Source organism: Vanellus vanellus (assembly GCF_965231255.1).
Source record: "Vanellus vanellus genome assembly, chromosome: 1".
NCBI lineage: Eukaryota > Metazoa > Chordata > Aves > Charadriiformes > Charadriidae > Vanellus > Vanellus vanellus.
Window position 1 is genome coordinate 206,706,156 of NC_138905.1, and position 23,678 is coordinate 206,729,833.

At 36.8% G+C, this 23,678-nt stretch overlaps 1 protein-coding gene across 1 annotated transcript in view; it reads right to left on the bottom strand.

Moving 5' to 3' along the window:
* The window catches only part of DYNC2H1 (dynein cytoplasmic 2 heavy chain 1), a gene marked incomplete at its 5' end in the record, with an annotated part of 191,497 nt that overhangs the window by 11,978 nt on the left and 155,841 nt on the right, over positions 1–23,678 (bottom strand). Inside the window, 4 exons of the mRNA XM_082483473.1 lie at positions 2,724–2,805; positions 3,169–3,278; positions 20,186–20,275; positions 23,120–23,329. Of these exons, the coding sequence (XP_082339599.1) occupies positions 2,724–2,805; positions 3,169–3,278; positions 20,186–20,275; positions 23,120–23,329 (492 nt within the window). The remainder of the gene's footprint in view (positions 1–2,723; positions 2,806–3,168; positions 3,279–20,185; positions 20,276–23,119; positions 23,330–23,678) is intronic.

A 23,678-nucleotide genomic window follows, 5' to 3' on the forward strand; every position in this document is an offset into this window, starting at 1 on the left:
AACTTAACATATTTTTTGTATAAAGTCTGGAAAATCTTTAAATAACTCTTTCCTGAACCCTATGCCTCCATGATACTTGTTTATTTAAACTTCCAAAATGTGACAGGGTTTTTTAAAAAACCTTCTAATTCAGGCAATTGACCAAAACTACTACAGTAGGACCATAGCAATTATAGCTCTTCTCCTGTCAGTGGAGAAAGATGGGTATCTCCTGAAATTTATTTAGCCCATTTAAGATCTGAATTGGTATATGTCTCTCTTCATTGATAAAATGAGGCCGTAAACTCCAATTTCCAATTTAGATATCTAAAGTCAGGCGGGACAAAATAGGGTCCCCGCTTCCTCACCACAGCATGTGTTTAAGGACTTTTCTATTCTGCTGATGGAAATTTTTTTCAGTCCCCATTTCCCAAAATAGAGCTCCCCTTTCTATAAGTTTAGCCTGAATTCTTGAAACTACAGATACAACATTAATTTACCAGTATTAAAATTCATATTGCTCATGTGAATCAAGCTTAATGTGCAATCCAGTGGATCCTTACCACACAAGAAACATTTTAGAGGATGATTTTTCTGAATCACTGACATTTTTATGCCTTAGTTACAGTCCACATGGTATTTAGCTTTACTAATGTGAAAGTTGCTCCCCAGTTTTTCATGAGCACAAGGAAGGACTCATGGAAAGGAATCTAAATATTCAGCATGGCAAAGGGTTCCAAAGCCTTTCTGTACATCAAAAATTCAAAGAAGCAGTAAAGATACTGGTGAATACTTACTAATACAGATTCACTGAATATTGCTTTTACTGAGGAAAGGATAATACTCAAATCAAGTGAGCAAACTTGGCAGGATTCTTACCTTTTGCTAAAAATAACGAATCACCTCACTGCTTCTATTTCTGTGGCAGAGAATTTGCTCTTAAACTAAATTATATTTTTATTTTTGAGTCCTCTTGGAACATAAGACTCATTCTTGTAAAGCAATAGAGAATACATGTTAACCTTTTTTCCTACATATAACAGTGACTGCTAACAGTGTTACCAAAAATCTACCACATAAATTTGCACAAAACAAAAAAATATAAGCTTAAATACACCTAACTGAAGTGTTCTTATAATACTCTTTCCTCTAATTACGCTTTAATCTTTAGTTTCCAAGCCGCTATTTCAATCTAGCAATTGTAAAATATTGTAGTATTTTTTAGCATCTGAAAATACTTAGATAATATCATTCATACATGGAGTTCGTGTATTTGACATTGACTGCTGATATTTTTCGAGGATAGTTTTGAAGAAGTGCAAGCTTCTAGGATCTGCAGCTGATAGCTACCCTACTAGAATGAGTGGTCTCAGATGCGATACTCAGTTTTTGCTGATTGCTATGGACTTAGAAGTCTGGGCTGAATTTGGAACCTCAGAACATGTGATTTGCAGGCTCCCAGTTTTATCATATCTGAGGTTTATTCCAGGTAGCCAAACTGCCCTAAAAGTCCCTTGGTTTATTTATCATCTACTTCTCATTACCTACTACTTCTTATTAAATAAGGTAGGCAATATTATTCTTATTTAGATATCAAAATTCAATAATTTTGTAAATTCTTTTCCCTAGTTCCAACAGGAATTAATTCGATAAAGATCAAAAGACTGTATCGTATAAAGGTCAAATTAGATGACTACAGTTACCTTTTCTGGCCTTACTACCTATTAATATTTTAGGAATATGCATTCTCACACGTTGTGGATTAATGATTTTACATAGTGTCAGCAGCCAACCCAGAAGCCTACTATCTCCCACAGCCTTGTGTCTGCCTGCATTATCCAGCTCAAGAAGGTGCCCTGCCAGTTGCTTTCTCTTCTCCTTGTCTAGCAACCTCTCTGCTTTAGCTGCATATCAATACATAGTCGCGTGGCGAGCGCCCCGCGTTATTCACCTGGGTTTCTCTAAGGATGCAGTTGGAAGTGCTGCGCTCTGTGCTAAACACAGCGCTTTGAGCTGTGCAGCGTTATCATATCCAACATACCCGTTGGAAGATGTAGCAGAGAGAACTTATTTTGTGAACTCCCTACAAAATTAAGTATAAAACCAGTGCAGAAATATCGTGACTCAGCCAAAATGGCAGTGCCACCCGAAACATTAAGAAGCTAAACTAAACCGTTTGAGGATTCATCTCCAGTTTGCTGTCTAAGCTCCTGTTTGGGCTGCTAGTGGTAGCCCTAAGTGTCCAGTAAAAAAATTGTTGGGTCTTTATCATATCAAAAGCTAGTCATATTATAGTTTACTTTGGTTTGTTTATTTCTTTGGAAGTCTCCTTTCAGTGGTTCAACAAATGCTAACACATGGCCTTAGACTTGGAGGTTTACATTTCCTCTTGCTACACGCCACAAGTCTTTTAACTACTTTCGGGACAACAGTTAGATATTAACTAATGGAATAGCAGCTTCGACTTGGATGGGTGGATGAAGGGAATGGAGCGAGAACAACTTTAAATTTTCAAAAAGCACTGTGACTGAGGAGGGGTAAAAAGCTAACTGCTTTCTTTCTCCCATTACTGCAGATTTTTTGCACTACCATTTTTGTAGCTGTATACTATTACCCAGCCTTTGTATGTCAGGTGCATCAATGTATTTATAGCTCAGTTTTCCAGAAAGTTTATGGACAGATGACTTGGACTATGTTAATAAAACATCCTAGTAAAATTCTAGTTAAACATGCTAATAAAATACCTTAATTTGGAGTTTGCCTTCCTGTATTCGCCCTTTCCATGACGCTGTAAATTTAAGGCTGTCCACTGAACAGCTCATTACTCTGCAAGGGAAACATATATACAATAAATCTTAGAGACAAATAACAACAGAAAATGAAGACAAATAACAACAGGAAATGAAGAACAAAACCAGAACCAATGTATTTTCAATGTGTACCATATCAAACTAAGTCTCTGGAGAAAAATAAATTTTTAATTTCATCTAAAATAAAAAAAAAAACAACAAAACAGCATTTAAACAATTAGCTATTCTACTTCAGTGAAAGTAATAAAAATGAGATGACTAATGACAGCAATTGACATCATTTGTTGGGTCTGCATCTGGAAAATGAAGTAACCAACTTCACACATAGGAAACAACGGCACATTAGCACACAGAAATAGGTAGGTTATTTTTCCCTCACCTTGCAGTCTCCTGCCGTAAGGCATTGAGAAATGTGTCTGGATGAAATAGCTCTGAAAGGTCAAGGTCATCTGACAGTAGTTTCTGTTTCTCTGCTTTTTCTACCCAGTTCTAAAAGAGAATAAAAAAAAAAAAAGGAAAACAAATAATCCTGAAGTTATTGCCAGATTTTTCAACATCTTGAGTTGATGTGGGTTTGTCAATTATTATGATTAATGACAAATGTTTGTACAAATATACTGTAACCTCAAAGATTAATATTAATTTCAATTATTTCCAACTGGCAAAAAGAAAATTATTACTATTAAAAAGTATACAGAAAACCAGGAGTTTACATGTAATGTGACTCATCCATTCTAAATAAACTTCTGTTCCATTCTTTGTACAGTGCATCTTACTTTGTACAACGAAACTTTTATCAAGTTTTTAACATTCCGTCGAAACCCTATTCCGCCTTTACTGACAGGACAGTTTATGTTTTCCACCAGTTGTCATTACTGTCTTTGCTTTACTGAGTTCAGGCAAATAATTGCATTCCTTTCAAGTATGCTTTAAGACCATTCTTTCATGTAGACTGCATATTAAATTCAAGAAATACCTGATTTTCAATCAGCAGCAAGAGTTTTTATAAGTACTTATTAATATTTTTTTTTAATATCTCAGAATTCATTAGGTTGACACTGCCATTTTTAGTGTGTGGAGTTTCAAAAGATGATTCAGATGTTTCAGATGGACTAATCTGAAACATGAATTTACAGAATTTCTGATAAGATAAAAACTAGCCTCTGTTATATTTGGTAATAAATGAATCTAACAGAGGTGGGGGGAACAGCCGGCCCGAATTACCCTTACAGAACACATGCCTCAACCTACTTCTTTCACCCTGCCTTACATGCAGCTATGAAGCCTGTTACTGGGAGCAGCAAGCTTTGAATTTCCCATCAGTGCAATGCATTATGTGCCAACCTGAGAAGAGAGACACACATCGCACCCTGCAGTCTTGATATACCATGTGCCTTAAGTAACGAAATCTGAGTTTGATCCTCAAAACACTAGCAATCGCAAACTACAGAATTTGTTACCTTTGCACTAGTTATGTAGGTACCTGAGTGGTTATACAACAGTCCACACCCAAAATCCCGTTTTAAAACTTTTGTACTGTCCATCTTCGGAACAATTTCTTACATGGTATAGTCACAGTCCTGACTATGGTACTGTAGCATAAGCGTTGAGTTACTGCATACCCTGCTCTATAAGTAGTTGCAAGCCATATGCTTCCGCACAGAAAAAATTAATGTTTAACATTAAGCCAAAAGATGATCAGAGACTAAAATTTCACATTATTGCTAAATAGAGGAAGACAAACCATGCTCCTTTCGAAATATCAACTACTAGAAGATTATGAAATTACTGTAGTCATTGAATAAAAAACCTTGGACGCTGCACTCTCATTACACAGTGCACCTGCCAGGCATCCGTATCTTGTTTAAAAAGGACTTGACTGTAATCTTTGAACTGCTGACAGACAAATAATTCTATAGAAGCATCTTGGAAGTGACAAAATCATCCAAAATACAAGTAAATATCACTCATCACTTATTTTATTTTGTCAGTGTGTCAGACACATCTCCATAATGTTTCCACCACGTTCAAACATTTAGTCGGTGATCTTTTTATCTGTCACATCACCGACTATGAGCCCTCAAGCCAAAGGATTATTAATCACTTAGGAGATATTTTCCTTTCCATTTTCACTAGCTAAATGTACACAGCTAATGACTCTTGTCTGCATGATTCTTTTAATGACTTAATAAAACAATCTCTTTTATAATATAGCAGTAACTTCGCATTCTGGTTAGGAAAGATTTTGTAAATTGTTTTGCATAATAAAAGTAGACACAATAATTTCAATTTGTATTTAATAGAATCATTCTATTATCAAATAAACTTTTAATGTAATTGCTAAAGAGAAACGCTGTCAGGAACATAGATGCTTATATTGCACCCAATTAAAAGACCAATATGGGTGATATTAATTCTGAACTCATATAATCAAGTAGCACTAGGAAATACACAATAACAAAACCCTTCATTAGATCACAAAAGCAAAGTTTGTAATTGCTTCTACTGCTGTAGATAAAGCTGAAGACATAGCTCATTCACAGCTGTTTAATAAATAAGATTTAAATGCAATAAAAATGATAATAAAATGTATTTTGCAGCAGAAGTGTAAAAAATATTATCACAGAATCACAGAATTTCTTATGCTTAATTCTCCTTTTCGTCTTATTGACCACATGGCAGAATGTTAGTGAAGTGTTACAGCCTCAAAAGACAACACCACTCTATTAAATGGATCATTTGTCACTAGTCCATCCACTGCCACTGCCATAACGCTTGGAAGAGATCAGGTCTTGAAGGGAAGGAATTTTAAGCTAAACTGTTGAAAGCGATGGTTCTTGAAGAGGAGAAGTCCTCTAACAGATTAGCTAGAATATCTTCGTTTCCCTCTCCTATACCGATTCCGATAAAAACATGCATTAACTTAATTTGTCAAAGTGATGCAAAGTTGTTTGACTTTTTATAGATCTTGGATGGCCATGTAGCATTTCAGGCTGAAGGGCCTTCTCCCGTCACCAACTCAGTGGAAAATTTTGCCTTTCCTACCAGGTAGGCCAATATAATCCATGCATATGTCTCTTGCCAGCTGGATTACAGTGGGAAGATGACCATCAACTCCAAGACAGTGCAAAATCCAACTACTTGTCTCCTTGTGGCTCAGGGCAATACCCGTGCTCTCCCAACCGCCCCCTCGCTCCTACCTCCCATAATATGGTCTTTAACACATTTGCTGCAATTCAGGATTTGGTTTTCTTCTTCAAAACAGCTAATAGTCAAGATCTAAACTGACTAAAAGCAGCTTTCAGTGTCTGAATTAATGATCTATCTTGGTTTAGATATGGCAGCTATAACGCCTGGGAAAAAGCATAGGAAAGCTGACATGTTGTGTAACTTATTTTTAAAAATAAATTCACAATAATTTATATCATACAAAGAATGTGGTCTACAAGTCCAAATATCCTACCCCCAAAAAACCTTATATTATTATTACAAAATAAAATAAAAAACTATGATACGCTCTTCTTTGTAACTGTTTCTTTCAGTATTTCAGTATGTCACTACTTCAATATTTCCTGAATCTTTCTTATTACAAGGAAATTAGAAATTTAAGTTTGAACTGTCCATGATAGATTAATTTATTACATGATGATTATAAATATAGTATTAAAACTTATCAGCAATACCCAAAATGCTTGCAAAGCAATTCCTAGCAGGATACTTCAAAAGATCAGTTAATGTGAGGTTCTGTTTGGTATAATAAAAGGATGTTGGTTGTTTTTTACAAAAATAAATCTCTACATGTGGTCTCAGGTGGTTCAAATAATATTTTTTCATGTATCTTAACATCCGAGGAGCATGTGTTCCGTTTGCAGAAAGAAGCATTCCTTATCTTCTGTAATCCCAAAGCAAACTAAGCATCTCATATCGAGCAGGGGAAGGAATAAAGAGATTGCCAGATTTTCACATTATCATTTATACAACTTTAGGATCACAGAACTCCTCTACAATGAATCAGGTTCTTTTCCTTCATCTGTTTTAATTAATTCCAAATGTATTCTCTTCTACCATGTTTTTCCCTTGGTGTGGTCCCAGAAGAGCACTTTTATTGAAAGAGAAAATCATAGAAATCACTACAGAAGTGATTTCATTTCTGTGCCTAGACGGAAAATTGTATTCAGTGTTTTATGAATATGCATAGCCCCAAACCATAGAGTACCACTCTGGTTTTCCACTCGTTTTAGAGTACATTCAAAGTAACTAGGAAAAAAAAAAAAAAAAAGCCGGGCTTTGTGTAAGTCTGAGAGCAAACGATGGAGAGTAGCGCTGCTAGGGGAGAAAGTATTTGGTTAACCAGAGTTTCAACTAAGCAAAGGTCAATCAAGCGGTTGAGTCCTGTTTTCCTCACAGTGCAGCTGTTCCACAGGTGTGCTCCTCCGTGTTGGCATCCAGTGGTAAATGCCAGCAGGGGTAATTGTGTTACACTGCAAAGAAACAATAGAGGTGGTTTTTTCTGGCACTGCGCACAGAGCGGGTAACGCGTAGCGTCTCAGGAGCAAGCGGCCTACAACAATTTGCTCCCTTAGGGTCATTTTTTTTTGCATGTGAAATCCTTGAGCTACTATTCTTGAGCTAACTATCCTTTATTAAATGAACATGTGAATACTCAGTATTTCAGGCAGATGATAAGGTGTTGACACATACCATCTTTCAAATGGTAATTCGCACAGGAATTTAATTTGGAGTCTTATTTTTGTTTTAAAATATTGTCCTTTTATTATTTTTTTTTAAATTATTTTAGAGCATGCAGACCAAAACTGCAGGTTAGTTCTTTAAATAAAATACTATTATTTATTTCTTTCAGTTTGACGTGCCTCAGAAACCCCCTGTTTGCTCAGGAAGTCTGAATGCCAACACAATACCTCAGTGTTAGAGCATAAAATTTCCCGGTCCATTAGCATCAACGCGCCAGCTAACAACACGCCAGACGCACGTGAGCAGAGAGGCGTAGCTGAGGGAAGCATTAGCTAACGTGCTCTCATTCCAGCTACTGTATTAATTTACTTTTATCAAAACAGGAACTTAACTTTCCATGAATTGTTGTTTCTTACATTGAATAAGGATATGAGAATGATGACTTTGCATAAGAACTGTGACTTCACACTGACAAGTTCATGATTGATGTATGCCAAAAATACCTACTTTCAGATATTTCCTATATGATCACTAAACACAGAATCCAGTTAGGCAATACTCTCATGCTTCATGCCTTCTAGTCTTTTCTTTCTCCACAACTAAATACATCTGTTACTGGGTGCTAGATTGCATTTGCAGTTACGTAGAGTATAATGGGGTAAGGAAGTATCAGACCCGGAACTATTCCTTGGTAGAACCAGAAACTACAAAACGTGCAGAGCAAAGGGGACAAATGTTCAAAGAAACTTCAGAGTCCTCTCCCTGTGACAGAGATTATGATCCTACTTCCCACCTCCACCGGTAAGAAGTTGCAGGGCAGGGAAAAAAGTGGCATATAATATTAATATTCATTTGCAGATAACAGAGAAGACTGCCTACCATAAGCCTTGGACAAAGTCAGGACTATATCAGACATAATTCTTCTGCAGAGCTCTGGAACAGGGATGCTGAAATCTCTACTGTGGTGGTGCTGGTGTGACTTAACGGGGGTACAGAATACTCAATATATTGAGCACTAGTAGTGATGGGAAGCACCGCAGTAATTTGTTTTATAGTACCAGCTTGAAGGCTACGTTACAATAAGGAGAGCCAACAGAGAACTGCTTATTTTGCTATGGTTCACTTTCTCTGGTCAGCATCACATGAGATACAGATTCTCCATTAACCATCTCCCTCACAGTCTTTGCTTCTCCTTTGCTTCTCTTCTGAAACAATGACCCCTTGGATTGCAGTCATCGGTCTCTTTTTTTTTTTTTTTTTACTGTTTACCAGTCATTTATTTTGTGTTAACACCCTCTCTTGAGGCTGTCAGAATTCAGAGAAAATCTCTCAGCCGTGTCTGTGTCACAGAACTCTCCTCTATTAGCAACTATTAAGGCTTAACCTAACTCTCAGCTATGTATGCAATGTTTATCAAACCCACTAAAGCAATCTAATCAGAAATCGCTTAACTCTTTGGGGTACATATCCCAAAAAAGACCACAATGAAAAGGCAAAGAAGGAAATTTATATTTCTATGAGGAAAAAGAGATCACAGAATGGAAACAGCGGCTGATGCAACCCTAGTCTAAGCAAAGGAACTGTACCATTGCATGGCCATGTCTGTGACATGACATCCGCGGACACACCAAGTTGGCTAAAGCCACTCACACTCCACTGAACACAACACTGCAAGATGGGATTACTGCTCAAATGGTTTGTTCAACCAAGCGTAACTTTGTGTAGTCACAGAAATTATGATTTTTTTTTAATTGGTGTTATAAGCTGGTATGGATTGTTGTTTGTTCCTAAACAGTAAAGCCAAGGCATTTAGAGTGAAGGTACTTCAAGTACAGTGTATGAGCTATTTGAAGCCCATAAAATCTTTATTTAAATCAGAAAGGGAATTTTTGTATTGTGGCCAACCCCAACAGAAGAGCTCATCATCAAGGCTCTAGGTCTCTTTCTGATGTCCTGTCACACTTGAGGGCTAAAAGAATGCTGAAGAGCAGTGCCAGGGCATGAAGCTTCATTCGAACCTGTTCTCAGGAAGTTACCCAGAGAAACACATTATGGAGTAATTTATGAAAAAACATACACATTTTATTAAACAGCACACTTTTTTTTGTTTTATTTTAAATGCATTTTTGTTTTCTTTTTCTTTTTAAGATTCAATGGTTTTAGGTTTAAAATTATTTTTGTTATAGAAATAATGTATTCATAAAATTAAATATTTGGCAGCAACAATATCCATGTCATTTTGATACCTACTGCATGATATTTTGAAGTATCCTACAATATCACGGGATCAGAATAATTAAGAGTTGGAAGACCTCTGAAGATCTTCTAGTCCAACTCCCCACCCTCAAGGCAGGGCCAGCCTAGGGGTTGCTCAGGGCCTGTTTAATGATATTTTAAATATGTTGAATGACAGAGATTCCAGAACATTCTCTGGGCCACCTGTTCATGTCTGACCACCCTCAACATGATTTTTCCTTCCAAATGTCGAATCAGAGTTTCCCTTCTTGCAATGTGTGTCTGTTTTCTCTTGGCTGATCTTAGTAAGTGCCACTACGTATGTCTAAGCGATACGTGAAACATTTGAAATTTTCAGGGCTTACAACTAGATATACCACTACTGAATATTTAACATTTGAAAGAGAATTACTACACTGAAGTGGTACAAATCGGGTGCATATTCATTAGAGAAGATTTGACCCAAAAGGTACAGTGGAGAAGTTCTAAATTACAAAATTATAGAATTGAGGTTGGAAGGGACCTATGAAAGTCATCTGATCCAACTGCAGCTCAAAATAGGGCGAAATTCAACGACAGTTTACGTTTCTCAGGGCATTGTCTACTCCAGTTCTGTATACCTCCAAAAGTAGAGATTCCACAAACCCCTCTGGGCAACCTGGGCACCGTTTTTTTCTACTGCACAGCCAAAAACTGGACAAGTGCTTCAGATGTGGCCTCAAAAGTGCAGAATATGAAGAGGTAACAAGTCCCTTTGACCTTTAATGACTTCATTAAGAATTTTGCACTTCTGTAGTATTGTGATATCATGGGTGACACGTATTTTTAATAAATTCTCAGCTAATAAGCAACACAATTTTATTTTTATTATTTTACTAGTATCTTACTGTATTTTTTTACTTGGTATGTATTTTCTCTTGATATATTCAAACCATCAATTTTGACTTTCTCAGTCTGATAAGAATAAAATACATGAATACACAACTGAATAAATCTTTTTTCTAGCTTGGTAATGTACCTATCTGAACAATGAACAATATTTGGTTTAGTTCAAAATTATTTACTGCTTTTTGCCTAGTACGTAGATAATTTCAGTCGATTAAATTTATCATATGGGAACATGAAATACTTGAAATTGCACTCGAAATGGTAATTATAGAGAACCTGTAAGACAATATATTTTACGCGTAAGGAAAAGCATATACAACACCATACAATGGTACAAACCTGATGGGAATTTTCAAACTCAAGCTCAGATGTAGAGAACAGATTCCTCATTGGCTCATAACTCTCTTAGTTCAGAGTGACTACATGGAATTAACAACTTAATATCACTGCCTGCAAATGTGCTCTTACGCATTCTCCTCCATTTAAGGGCACACATTCTAAGTAAGTTGCTATTTATGTTATTCGGTTGACTACACTGGGAAACATACTACAGAGCAGGAGGTTATTTACCCTTCCTGCCTTTAAGCATCACTTATACACCTAAAATGGGGATCTAAGCTTCCTACTCATACAATAGTTCATAGATTCCTCTAATGAACTCTTCTCCTTTGTCTTAAAGTTTTGTGGTTTTTTCCTCAGTTGTGTACATTGCTGAACATTTAGAGACAAAAACCACACCAAGAAGAGCTCTACTAAGACAAAAAAAAAAAAAAAGCAAAACCAAACCACCAAACCATAATGTCTTTGTGTTTACTCCAGTTTTAACATATAGTCATGACAACAGAGCTGCCGAGTGCACCTGCACGGGCTACTTTATTTGAATGTGAATTCCCAAGAGTAAAAGTACTGCACACACAACAGATAAACAAGGATTTAGTCAAGAATTACTCTCCTGAAGCTTTTCCTTCACAAACTAAATTTGAGATGGTGGTTCTGAAACTTTAACAGCTCTGGAAATTTAAATCTTTTTTATATTTGTACAGGAGTACAATATGAAACCATGTGATGATTTCAAATTCAGCTATATGGGATCTCCTTCAAAGAGAGAAAGATAGGTCAACACGCAGCTACATTTCTGCCTTTCCCCAAAGAAATGCCCAAAAGACTGCTTATTAGGGATGATGCTTGCTTGTGGAATAGCAATGTTTTTCTATTAGAAAATGAGCTTACTTTTTAATATATATCAGCAAGTGTTATTTGAGGAATCGTTATATTCTTAAACTAGGACACATGTTGCCATTGATCTTGACAACTTAAAATCTCAAATCAAGAGATGAAATATTTCGTAAACTATTTCACCAAGCCAGTTCCCACCAAAACTTCTACAGTTCAAAACAGAATCACGATCACATCTAGTTAGTTTTTAGTTACAAAGCTGTCTCATTACCCTAAGAAATTTATTTCTATGCATGCATGTATGAATATGAAATCAAAATGATAAATTAAACCATAAAGGATTTTTAATAGATTGCTAATTATTAGTAGATACAATATTTGTGTCAATATAGTGGTAATCAGAAGAGCCAGTTACTGCAACCAAGTTATCTAGAATAAAGGAAAGCAGATTGATGGAACGTACCTGCAAATTGGTCTATTACTGTGTGTTGCAGCCTTCTCATTTACTAATGGCTGGAATTTAAAATTACCAAAGTCTTTGACAGCATAACATAAGGAGACTCATTTTCATATGCAAATGATAATAACAACCTTTTCTATCACTTGTACTATAATTAACCTTTTTTTGCTTGAGCTTTTGTCAGACAAGACTATCCATTTTACTCTGCTTTCTCTTTTGCAGACAACTTTGTCCGTGATAAAGGAGACACACGATGAAAAATGAATTATTAGAAACTGAGAAATCTACACTTTAAATTTTAACAATTCAAATGCATACAGTTTATTAATATCTTATCATTGTATCTTTGCAGATTTCTTCCTGCATTGTGAAAATGCATCTTGTAGCTCAAAGAGAAAAATCAACGAATGCTGATTATTTTATTAGACTAAGTAAAGTATATCAACTACAGCTTTAAATCTTATACAACACATGGTACAGTTTCTTGTAATTTATGGAGTATATAAATACAAAATTGCTTCCATAGAGAAAATACAGAACAGTAAATCTAGTTCTTTTGAATTTAAACTGGTTAGAAAAAAAGGTCACTTTCTTTAAAATAAGGTGATTTCTCAGAAAGTGCAATGACCTGGGGTTTTTCTTCTTTTTATGCAACACTTACAAAAATATTTTAATGGGTGATCACCTTCTGCAATCGATATTCTACAACCAGAGCGCTGAAAAACAAGTTTGTGGTATGATAAAGGATGCTGCTGAAACTTCTGGCTACAAGGTAGCATTTAATAATTAAAACAGAATAGCCATTCTCAGAAAACAGGCTTAGAATTCTGAGAGTTTAACCAACAGGAGTCGAACTCTTTTGAAACGGATCACACTGCAACGCATTTAGGCTGATGTTTACAGAAAAGCCCAAAACTTGTGGGTGCTTCGATTTAATAGAGCACCTAAACTCCATTGGGATTAAGCTTCAACAGCTCACACAGAAACCAAACAGAATGCAAGTCGAGATGTCTTCCCTTTTCCAATGCTGGTTTTTAAAAATGATTTTTCACGCATAAAGCAAATTGTTTCCCCAAAACTTGAGACAATCCTTGCCCACTGACAACCAAAATATATTTCCATTTAAAACTGCAAAGTTTGCAGATGCGTTGTGAAAACCCACTGTATTCTGCAGGAAAAGAATCCTTTCACTACAAGAAATAGTGATTTCAGTACCTCTGGAAAGTAGTCTTGAATTGGTGCACACAACGAAAAAGAAAACTTAAGGAATCCTCCCACCTCAGGCACCCATGCATGAACTTTCTGTAAGTCACAAGAGTAAATGAAATCTCTCAGAGTAAAAAGTGCTTCAGCTTCTGCTTTAGCTTCCTTGGAAGCTAGACCTTACTTCAGTGGGTAACTCCTACGAGCTGTGCAAGCCTCATACTTTTGTCTTACATTCCGTGTGGAATGTTTGGACGGTGCATCTAGGTAGCACTACTACCCTATACTGGCCACCACTTCATTAATACAATCTAACTGAAACAGTGATTAAAAAGGGACATGATATTACAGTTGGATCTATCAGAGCTCCAAATTTGTCTACTGCATGAGAGACAAAGAAAACATCACCATTTTTAAAGCAGTACTTGCAAATTTCCAATTTTTACCAAGCAGTTATCACTTAGATAAAAGGTCTTGAAAGATATATCCTGGCTGATAAATTCTGAACAACGTGAAATCATGTTGCAACATGATGAGAGCTGTGGGAGCCAATGAAGGCTCAGTTTCATAGCAGACATGTTAGGTTGCGGTTCTATTTTTGTTTTGATATTCATGACGGCAGAAGAGGAGAAACCAAGACAAGCGACAGAAAAACGTTAATTCTTCAGAATAAGGTGGATTTTTCAAAGTGTTCTGAACTTTGAATTAAAATAACTGAATGGGGGGATTTAAAACAGAATATTTTTATGATTTTTTTTTTTTTGCTTTAACATGAGAATACTAAATCTGGAGTATTCTGCACTGTACAGAGATACCCAGATAACAGCTGTTCAACCAGAGAGTGAGTGATGAGAGGAACAATGACAAGGTGGGGAATGCAGCCAACCTAATCCATCTGAATCAGCTGCTCCTAAGACCATAAAAGACAAACCATTAAGCTGCTGTCCCTGCTGCAAAATCTGCTAAGGCAATCTATCAGAACAAACTCTGAAATTCCACGCAAACTAAGCGGGATCACAACTTAAAGGGGTACAGGACTACTATAGTGCCCAAGTGGGTGAATCTAGGGACTGAACATGACAATTCTGGGATTGTACAATATTTATTATGGGATATTGAGGGCGAGGACCAAAGGTGGGGAAAGGTGGATGGGAGATGAACAGGAACGGGAAAACAGATAGAGAGGTATAAAAGGAGATGTCATATGTAGGGAGGCTGCTGGTCAGTACACTTTGGCCAACCTTGTACCCGATCACGAGAGTCTGTCCTATCCTCCTCTTAAGCTCTATTTTTAGTTATTTTTGCGTGCAAGTGTGTTCTCCATGTTGGGGAAGGGAATCCACTAGCAAACTTCTAGCGGTAGCAGCCAGCAAGAGGATGAGGTCTGGGAGCTGCATGCTGCAGACTGAGGGGTTGGAAGCAAGACAGTGAAGACCAAAAATCAGCAAGATTTGTGAAGGGTGTTTTCCTTGAGCAGTGAACCAACAAAATAGGGCAGGGCTGCTTGTGCTGTCTGCGTTTATGCAGCTGCCTGCACAGGTACTGCCCTCCTCCCCCCATTCGCCTGCACGTGGGTGGCTGTGTCTGTACAGAGTATGCGGGTGGGCCTATTTTGGGGTTCACTCTCAGCCTCTGTTTCTCAGATTTTATGTGCATATCATCTACTGTCGCATTAAGACTGATTTACAGGCTGGTCCTCAGAGTTCTTTAACTCAGTGAAAACTCAGAGGGCTTGAGTTCCTTGGCTTTCTAAGAGCAGACTTTCCACCTGTTATCAGTGAATGAAAATTGAACCTCTTTTCCTAGATGCCTTGGGTGGGAAGGAAGAATCCTATTCCCAGAAAGTTTTCCAGTAGCTTCAGCATGCTTCCGAGAGTTCAAACCTCATATACTGTGGGTGTCCAATCTACCTTTCTGGGGACCTAATTGTTGAAACAGAGGAATAGTAAGGGTTCCAAAACAGAAACAAAGTCATTCTACCTCAAATAGTAAAAGAGTAGTAACATAGAAAAAAATCTTACACTAAGGGGCAAAACTGGTATTGGAATTAAATATTACTACCCTAGATTTCACTCAGGATGGGAGTGGACAAGAGATAACAGCATTTCAGAGAGATACATGCAAGTCTCTTGATAAAATATTAAATATAACTTTTCTACATACTGTATTAGGAGTACTTTATAGATACACACATTTCCAACAAAACCTTTAATAAACTATTCAAATCAAAACTTTCAGTATTCATAAATATTTTCTTAATTAGAACTCTGAAAGTCGTGTTTATGATTCTGAGGTCAAACAGTCTTCATTTTCACTGTACGCTGTAAGTCTTTTAACAGCTGTCTGACCAAACAGCTATCCAAAGGAAGAACTGTTTTTACAGACGACTTAAAAGCAGCTCAGTCCAAAAGAATGATATAAGTATTTTTATTTAAAATATAAGGTCTTGTTGCAATACGAGGGTTTGAGATTTTTTGGAAGAAACAAAATTAAGCTCTTTATTTAGCTCTTGTGGAAATAAAAAGTAAGTTCCAATTTGTTCACCTGAAATGTTTTTTTGTTGTTGATACTCATCAGACGTTTGCCTGGGCTGCTGGTTTGCCTCTTAATACCTGCAGTTCTGGGTCTCTTCTCTCTCTCTTCTCCTGGTATCCATGGTCACAAGAAAACACTTATCTACAGACTGAGATGGACTTAAATTCCATTATACACCGATACATGTTATTGCTAAGCCAAATCAAGCACCGCGAGAGAGGGAAACCACAGAACACGTTTAAGCTGGGAGTATAAGGACCACGAATTACAACCAACACAAAGATCCATGATGATTCATAAGCTTCATATCTTAATGATGATTGATAGCAAATAAATCACAGTAGACAGACAAGCTGAAACATGATCACGGAATCACGGAGTTTCAGAGTTGGAAGGGACCTCTAGAGATCATTTAGTCCAACTCCCCTGCTAAAGCAGGATTGCCAGAGCACATTACTCAGGACTGCATCCAGGCGGGTCTTGAAAATCTCCAGAGGAGGGGACTCCACACCCTCCCTGGGCAGCCTGTGCCAGTGCTCTGTCACCCTCACCGTAAAGAACTGTTTCCATGTATTTGAACAGAACTTCCTGTGTTCTAACTTGTGCCCATTGCCCCTTGTCCTGTCACTGGGAACCATTGAAAAGAGCCTGGCTCCATCCTCCTTCAACCCACCCTTTAGATACTTGTATGCCATAATAAGGTCTCCCCTCAGCCTTCTCCAGGCTAAAGAGTCCCCTCGTAAGGGCAGATGCTCCAAGCCCTTAATCATCTTAGTTGCTCTTCGCTGGACTCGCTCCAGCAGTTCCCTATCCCTCTTGAACTGGGGAGCCCAAAACTGGACACAGTATTCCAGTTGCGGCCTCCCCAGTGCAGAGTAGAGGGGGAGAATGACCTCCTTCGACCTACTGGCCACACTCTTCCCTATGCAGCCCAGGATTCCATTGGCCTTTTTGGCAACAAGGGCACATTGCTGGGCCATGGATAATTTACTGTCCACCAGGTCCCCCAGATCCTTCTCCTCCGAGCTACTTCCCAGCAGGTCCGCCCCTAACCTATACGAGTGGTTTGCATTCTTCCTCCCCAGGTGCAGGACCTTGCACTTGCTTTTGTTGAACCTCATTAGGTTCTTCTCTGCCCGGCTCTCCAGTCTGTCCAGGTCACGCTGGATGGCAGCACGGCCCTCTGGGGTGTCAGCCACCCCACCCAGTTTGGTATCATCAGCAAACTTGCTGAGGATACACTCTGTCCCCTCATCCAGGTCATTAATGAATGTATTAAACAAGATTGGACCGCATTTTGACCCCTGGGGGACCCCACTGGTTACAGGCCTCCAACTAAACCCTGTGCTGCCGATCACAACACTCTGAGTTCTGTAAAGTTCAATGTCAGTATTGCTAATTGAAAGTACTCAGAACTCTTCATCTTAGAAAAATGTTCAATACACAGAATTTTTGTTTTAATTTAAAGCTAAGGCTAACATCCAAATACCAGATCTTCCACCTGGGCAGAAATCACATATTGCCATCAGCTTCATCACCACAACATAATACACAGCAAAACATGGCGCCATTGCATTCTGTATATACTGATTTGTTCACACTTTAAGTAGGCAGATTTCTGTCCTGTTTTTTTGTTTTGTTTTTTTTTTTTTTATTATTTTGCTTTTACTGAGTGAATCCAGACCTGAGAAAATGAAGCACCTGTTGTTTTTCTGTCCTCTGTTGTGTAATGCTCTCAGAACACATTTACACTTCTATAAATTCTGCTATAATTATTCTACCATCTGGCCTGTATTTTGGGTTCCTCCCCATCCCCATTAAATGTTTGTAACAAAGCAGTTGCTTTTCTTATTTTCTGCACCAGCAGCAAATCTCTTGACAAGGCAGCCTTTAACTAATCACCTAAGTAGAGATTTACTGCATCCTTAGTAGATGCAATCTTTCAGTGCAACTTTGATGTTTCAATGTCTCCTATTTTCCTCTTGAAAAATACCTAAAGCAAACCTGTCCCAAGCAGTGAAGGCAAAAGTTAATATCTTATAGTGAATGAAACCGAGGTATGAGTAACTATCAAAAAAAAAAAAAGATAGTCAGTAATCATATAAAACTAAACAAAGCCAAAATATGACCATTATTGAAACATAAAGCAGAAGATAATTTTCAGAGTTATGAGAAAATCTTCACGGAAGCGTTTATTGAATTTCTGAATACTAAATTCATAATTAACTAATGATAAATTACATTTATAAAATCAATAATGAAAAGCCACCAAAAAGGAAAGTTAATTAAAAAATAATCAAGGCTAATCAAAATCTTGGTGTAATACGCATAAGCATGAATTGAAATCACATTTAAGGAAAAAGATTATTCAACTGAAATGCATAATTAGAAATAATCAATATTTTCTGGTAAAATACATGCAAAAATAAAACCACAGAAATCGTATGTCAGATGTGATCTGACTAGAAGCTTGAGAAGCAAATCAGATCGATAACGTATTATTAAGTATTGCTTCAAATATAACTGTATTACATATTTGACAGCAAAATATTCATACAAAAATATAATAACCAGTATCTGGTCATCTGTCACTATTTTCTATTGTCACTACGAAAAAAATTAGCACAGCTTACTGCTTATGGATACAGTTAAATATCTACTGTAAAGCTCTGCCTTAATAATCTGTTCCCCTCTTACAGTAAATAGGTGTTTGTAAATTATTTCTTCATAATAATTTTACATAAAAATGAGTAATCCACATGTACAACATTGTCAGCAGTTTGAACAACGAAAACGGAAGATCATGGCAATATAATGCAGCACATTTGCCCGTAGTTGACTGGAGTAATATATGGAAATAAAAACTTTTTGAATATGCTTGATTGAAAAATCACCTATTACTGTTAACCCTAATTTCATCCTGTTACACTCCGCTACATTACCTCCACTTTGTATGGGAGGTGTACTCCACACACAAACTTGAACTCTAATCTCAGGCTTCCATTTAAAAAATTTCATGTAAGTAAGGAAAATTGCATGCGGTTTGGTCACAACCAAATAAAGGTAGAAGTCACAAACTGCAAGGTACTCTTGAAGGTTATGAACACTGCTGACTCAGCCACAAGTGACGCTTTTTAAATAATAATGACCGTAATAGTCAGTCAGAAGGGACTAAGTTCAACTCTAGTTATATGATCAATATAACATCTGAAAATGCATTATCACTTGTTGATATACATATTTACACTTTATTGTTTATAATTTGAGTCTTTTCATGAAGGAAAGGATAAAGAAAAATTAAGCCAAAAGAAACGGTTTGCATAACAAGAATCTTATGAGCAATTTGGAACCATCCATTTGATAGTTTCTTTAGAAAAAGTAATGCCTAGAAATCATGTTCCCCTCAAATCTTCCTTCTGAATCTGACAGTCAACACTAATGTTCACAGAAATCTTCTTCATATCCCACTGGACAAGACTGTGTTAATCAAGGTCAAAACCATCAGCTTTCTATTTTCTTGCCTGGAGGTAACAGAAGATCTGTCCCTTCTAAAGGAACCTTCCTCCCTGGAAGGTTCTCACAGTTTCCTCTCTATGTATGCAACATGATGAAATCTGTTTCCTTAAATACTAATTAATTTAGATAACTGACTTATTTGTCTGCCTATTACCTTAAATATACCTCTGCTGTTAATCAAGATAGATTTATCTTAACTAAAAATTTTCTTCTTCACTGTCAGACTGTAGGTTGACTCGGCACCTTCTATTATAGCCCCTTGTAAACCTGGAGAACGCAGATGTTGTCTCTATTTGCTTCAAAGACTAGTCTTCTATTAATTTCTACATTACCTCTATTAGAATTGCTTCACTTTATCTCTTTATATGTGTGTACCAGATTAGAGTGCGTCTTGACTTCGATGTAAAAATTTATCTGAGTAAATAAATCTCTTTTCCCCCACAGTTCATCAGAAAGACTAATGACTAATATCTAAGATGTAAATCTATTGTGAACTAACAACATTACTGTGTTTAAAGTTACTGACTTCAAAATGCTCAGTCCACCGCCTTCACATTTCTCATTTATCTTTAAATTTGTACTTGCCTTTTCACACATCTAAAACTCTTCGGGACTTGCTTAGTGCAATTCACATAATATACGATGCCACTGAACACCAGCGTGCTGAGGTAAAACGACTCTTTAAAATTACCTGTATAGCAAGCGCTCGAGCTACGAGACTTCTAAGATACTGTAAAGGATCTTCTGGACCTTCCCACTTGCTTTGCCATGTGAGGGGACACTGAAATAGAAATATATTTACTGAAAGTATCCATTTCAAAACCATCATCATTACATTTTAAGCTAGCAATTTGGATGAAATTAAATAATTCAGAGATCAAATATATCTACAAAGAAAAAAGGCAATACAAGTAATAAAATGATCAAAGCATACAACTACGATTAGGAAGGTGATATTCCTGCAAATTCTTTATGCAGCCCACAGAGATACAGTGCTGATGGAGAACTTACAAGAACCTCTGCTATTCAATAAGGAAATATCAGTAAGTTCCACAAACACTTCAAAAAGGCCAAAGTTGATTCTTTCTCTGAAAGTCACAATGCCGTCTTTCAACTGCAGCCACAGGTTCCCGCTCCTTTGTGCTGCCTCCTCAGACTTGAACACGCAGTTGTGTGGCTTTGTGGTGAAGTGAGTATGGTACAATTCCTCTGCACGATTATTTTCTCATCATCTTAAAGCGTTTGTAGAACACCACCTGAGAATAAAATCCTGCAAGACCTCCCCATACAAATTTCTCATTGACCTCAAAAAGAAAGCCTTAAAAGATCCTGTTAGATCTCCTCCTCATAAAATAAGGATAAAAACATTAATTGCACCAACTCTACAGGAATCTGGAAAGCACGCTGAAATTGACTCTGCAAGACTCTCCTTCTTAAGTGAAAGAGAATTGATGTAAATCGTTACCTGGGGAATACTGCACAATGCTGAAGACGCTGAGCAGAATAAACGGTTTATACTGTTGAACATTTACAGTTGCATTTTCAAGGAGGTTCACAATCTAATAGCATATGTGCTGAACAGATTTTCAAAATCTGTTCACAGAAGTTCATAAGAAAAAGTATGTTTCAAGGGAAATACTCCATGTGTACCTTTTATAGATAAAAACCAGAAAATACCTGGACTCATGGACACTAATTACTAATGAATTAAATAAACTGGAATACACACAAGACAAAAAAGCACAGTTAACTGCATGCTTTTTTGCATAATTACAATTTTTTGAAAACTTTTTGTATTTGAAACTATTATCCTTGCATTTTTGCAGACTCTTTTGCTAGATACGCGTTTGCAGGCAGCTCACTAATCTATCATTTAGAAGGTATTCACCTAATGTTGCTAATATGTTACTCTAAATTACTCTAAGATTAAAGTAATAGCTTAGATAATTGTTAGTACGGAAGCATATTTCAGATGTACATTAACATATCAATTTTGCACAAATAAGGCATATTGCTGAAACCATTAGAAGTCATACATTTATTGAGTTTCACGTTTCTGTTGGTAATACAGCAGCTTCTTCAGGTGCTATAATCTTAAAATAACTATAATCTTGGTGCTTTCGAAATACTCGTTTTTAAAGGTAGTCCTTTATAACATAACACGTGACCACATTAAACTAAACATCAACAGTGTACAGAAAATACACGAACCAAATCACTTTAAGATGATAAATACAGTGAGGTTTAGCTGCCGTGCCAAGAGCGGAGCATTGGCCTCTCTGGAGGGCTGCTGAAAAGATTGCTTTATGGTCACAATCCAATAAAGTGATCTGTGTCAAGGTACGTGAGTAAGTAAGCAGATGAAACGCCAGAAACACTTTTTTCAATATATCAGGTAGCACCAAACTGATGTTTGTGAGAGATAAAAACACGTAGAATCTTTTAGTACATTTTTGTAACAGTGATCAGCTTCATAGCTCCTGCTGCTTCCAACTTAAGAGTGCAGCTTAAGCACACAAGCAAGCTATGCTCTCTTGCTATAGAAATATATAATATATAATACTAAAAAATGGACATTACATGTATCATTTGCGTTCACTGTGACTTCTACTTAGCACCAATTTCTACCACACAGTCAAAACGTGTTTAAAAAGGCAGAGAACGCCAAACTGAAAATGGTAATTTATTCTCATTGTACTGCAATTTTGCTAACAAATGCTGTCTTGTGAATCCGAAAAGACAAAGAATTCAATTATTGTTTTAATTAGAAACTTGATAGATCAATAAATGCATAACAATCTTTTCAACAGTACTTGTTCCTCACATGCAGATAAACAAGACGTTAACAGGAGATATTGTTCATTATAGGGCCAATCTCAATATCTACGCACTAGAACCAACACAATTTATCAATTGCTGCAGGTGAAACCACAGAATTTCATGTCAGTGTTTGACTATCTTTGGAATCCAATTATCTAGCTACTAATGACAGAGCATGTAAATTTGCAGTCACTAATTGTACCAGTGTATAAACATGCCCAGTTTGATGCCAGAAAACACAGAGAAAGTTTACGTACAAATTTTGGTTGCTTTTCTCATATATCAAGAATACAGAGTGAGATCATAGGTTGATATGATAAGCACAGAGTGTCTAGTGTGATATGGCAATAATCCATACTAAATAAATGCAGAGAGCAAATCATGGTTACAACTGCAGTAAAACTTAAATTTTAAGAAACTGTAAAAATGAAGAAAAGGGAAAGATTTACATGTTCTACCGGCTAATATATTTGACTTATCTAGCATGATTTGGTATTTGAAATGGAAATAGTATTCCACAACTTCTAATCTTATTGGATTTGTCCTTAAGAGAAAGCTTGATGAAAGTATTATATACTCAGAAACTTCTGCAAGTACTTAAAGCAACATTTTTGGAGGTTTTCATTCCAGAAAAAACACGGTTCCTTTTTAGAGTCAGTATCAATAAAAGAACTCCATTTTAGCGTCTCTATCAACAAAAGAACTTAGAGCAAATAGTGACATGAAAATATGTATCAGAATTTTGTTCCGTTTCCTTGGGGTTTTTTCATTGCTTGTAATGTAAATTCATGACAAAATGACTTACCTTCTGATTTAGCAGGGCGCTTGCTAGTCTTTGTACTTCAGAACTCAGCAATGAGGTTCCTCTGATGACTTTACTTAAAGAAGCAAGTGACTGATGGACACTTTGCACAAGGCGAATGGCATTGAATTGTTCCAGAGTAATGAATGATAAGATTGGAGATCCTTGTTGCTCCACAGGAGGAGACACCTTCTGATGAATCAGGTTGGAATTCTAAAAAAGAACACGTGATGTCCAGTTAATAAACTCAGGGAAAGTATTATGTTACACAACATATTATTTGTTCGATTCCTAATACTTCATATGACCTTGTTAGCTTTGAATTAATTCAGATACCCCTCCCTTTTCTGACACCAGATTAAAACTATAACGATATTTTCAGTATTGTCTGTGAAATGTTCAATAAAGGCACCACTCTTCTGAGACAAATCTGTCTACCCAGTTACGGAATTTCTGAAAAATCTTCACTGAGCTGAATCACTGCTTTTAGTCTTTGTGTTAATGTGTCCATATACAAAGCAGTCGTGTACTCAGCATAACAAGATTGTATTGGGTACTATAA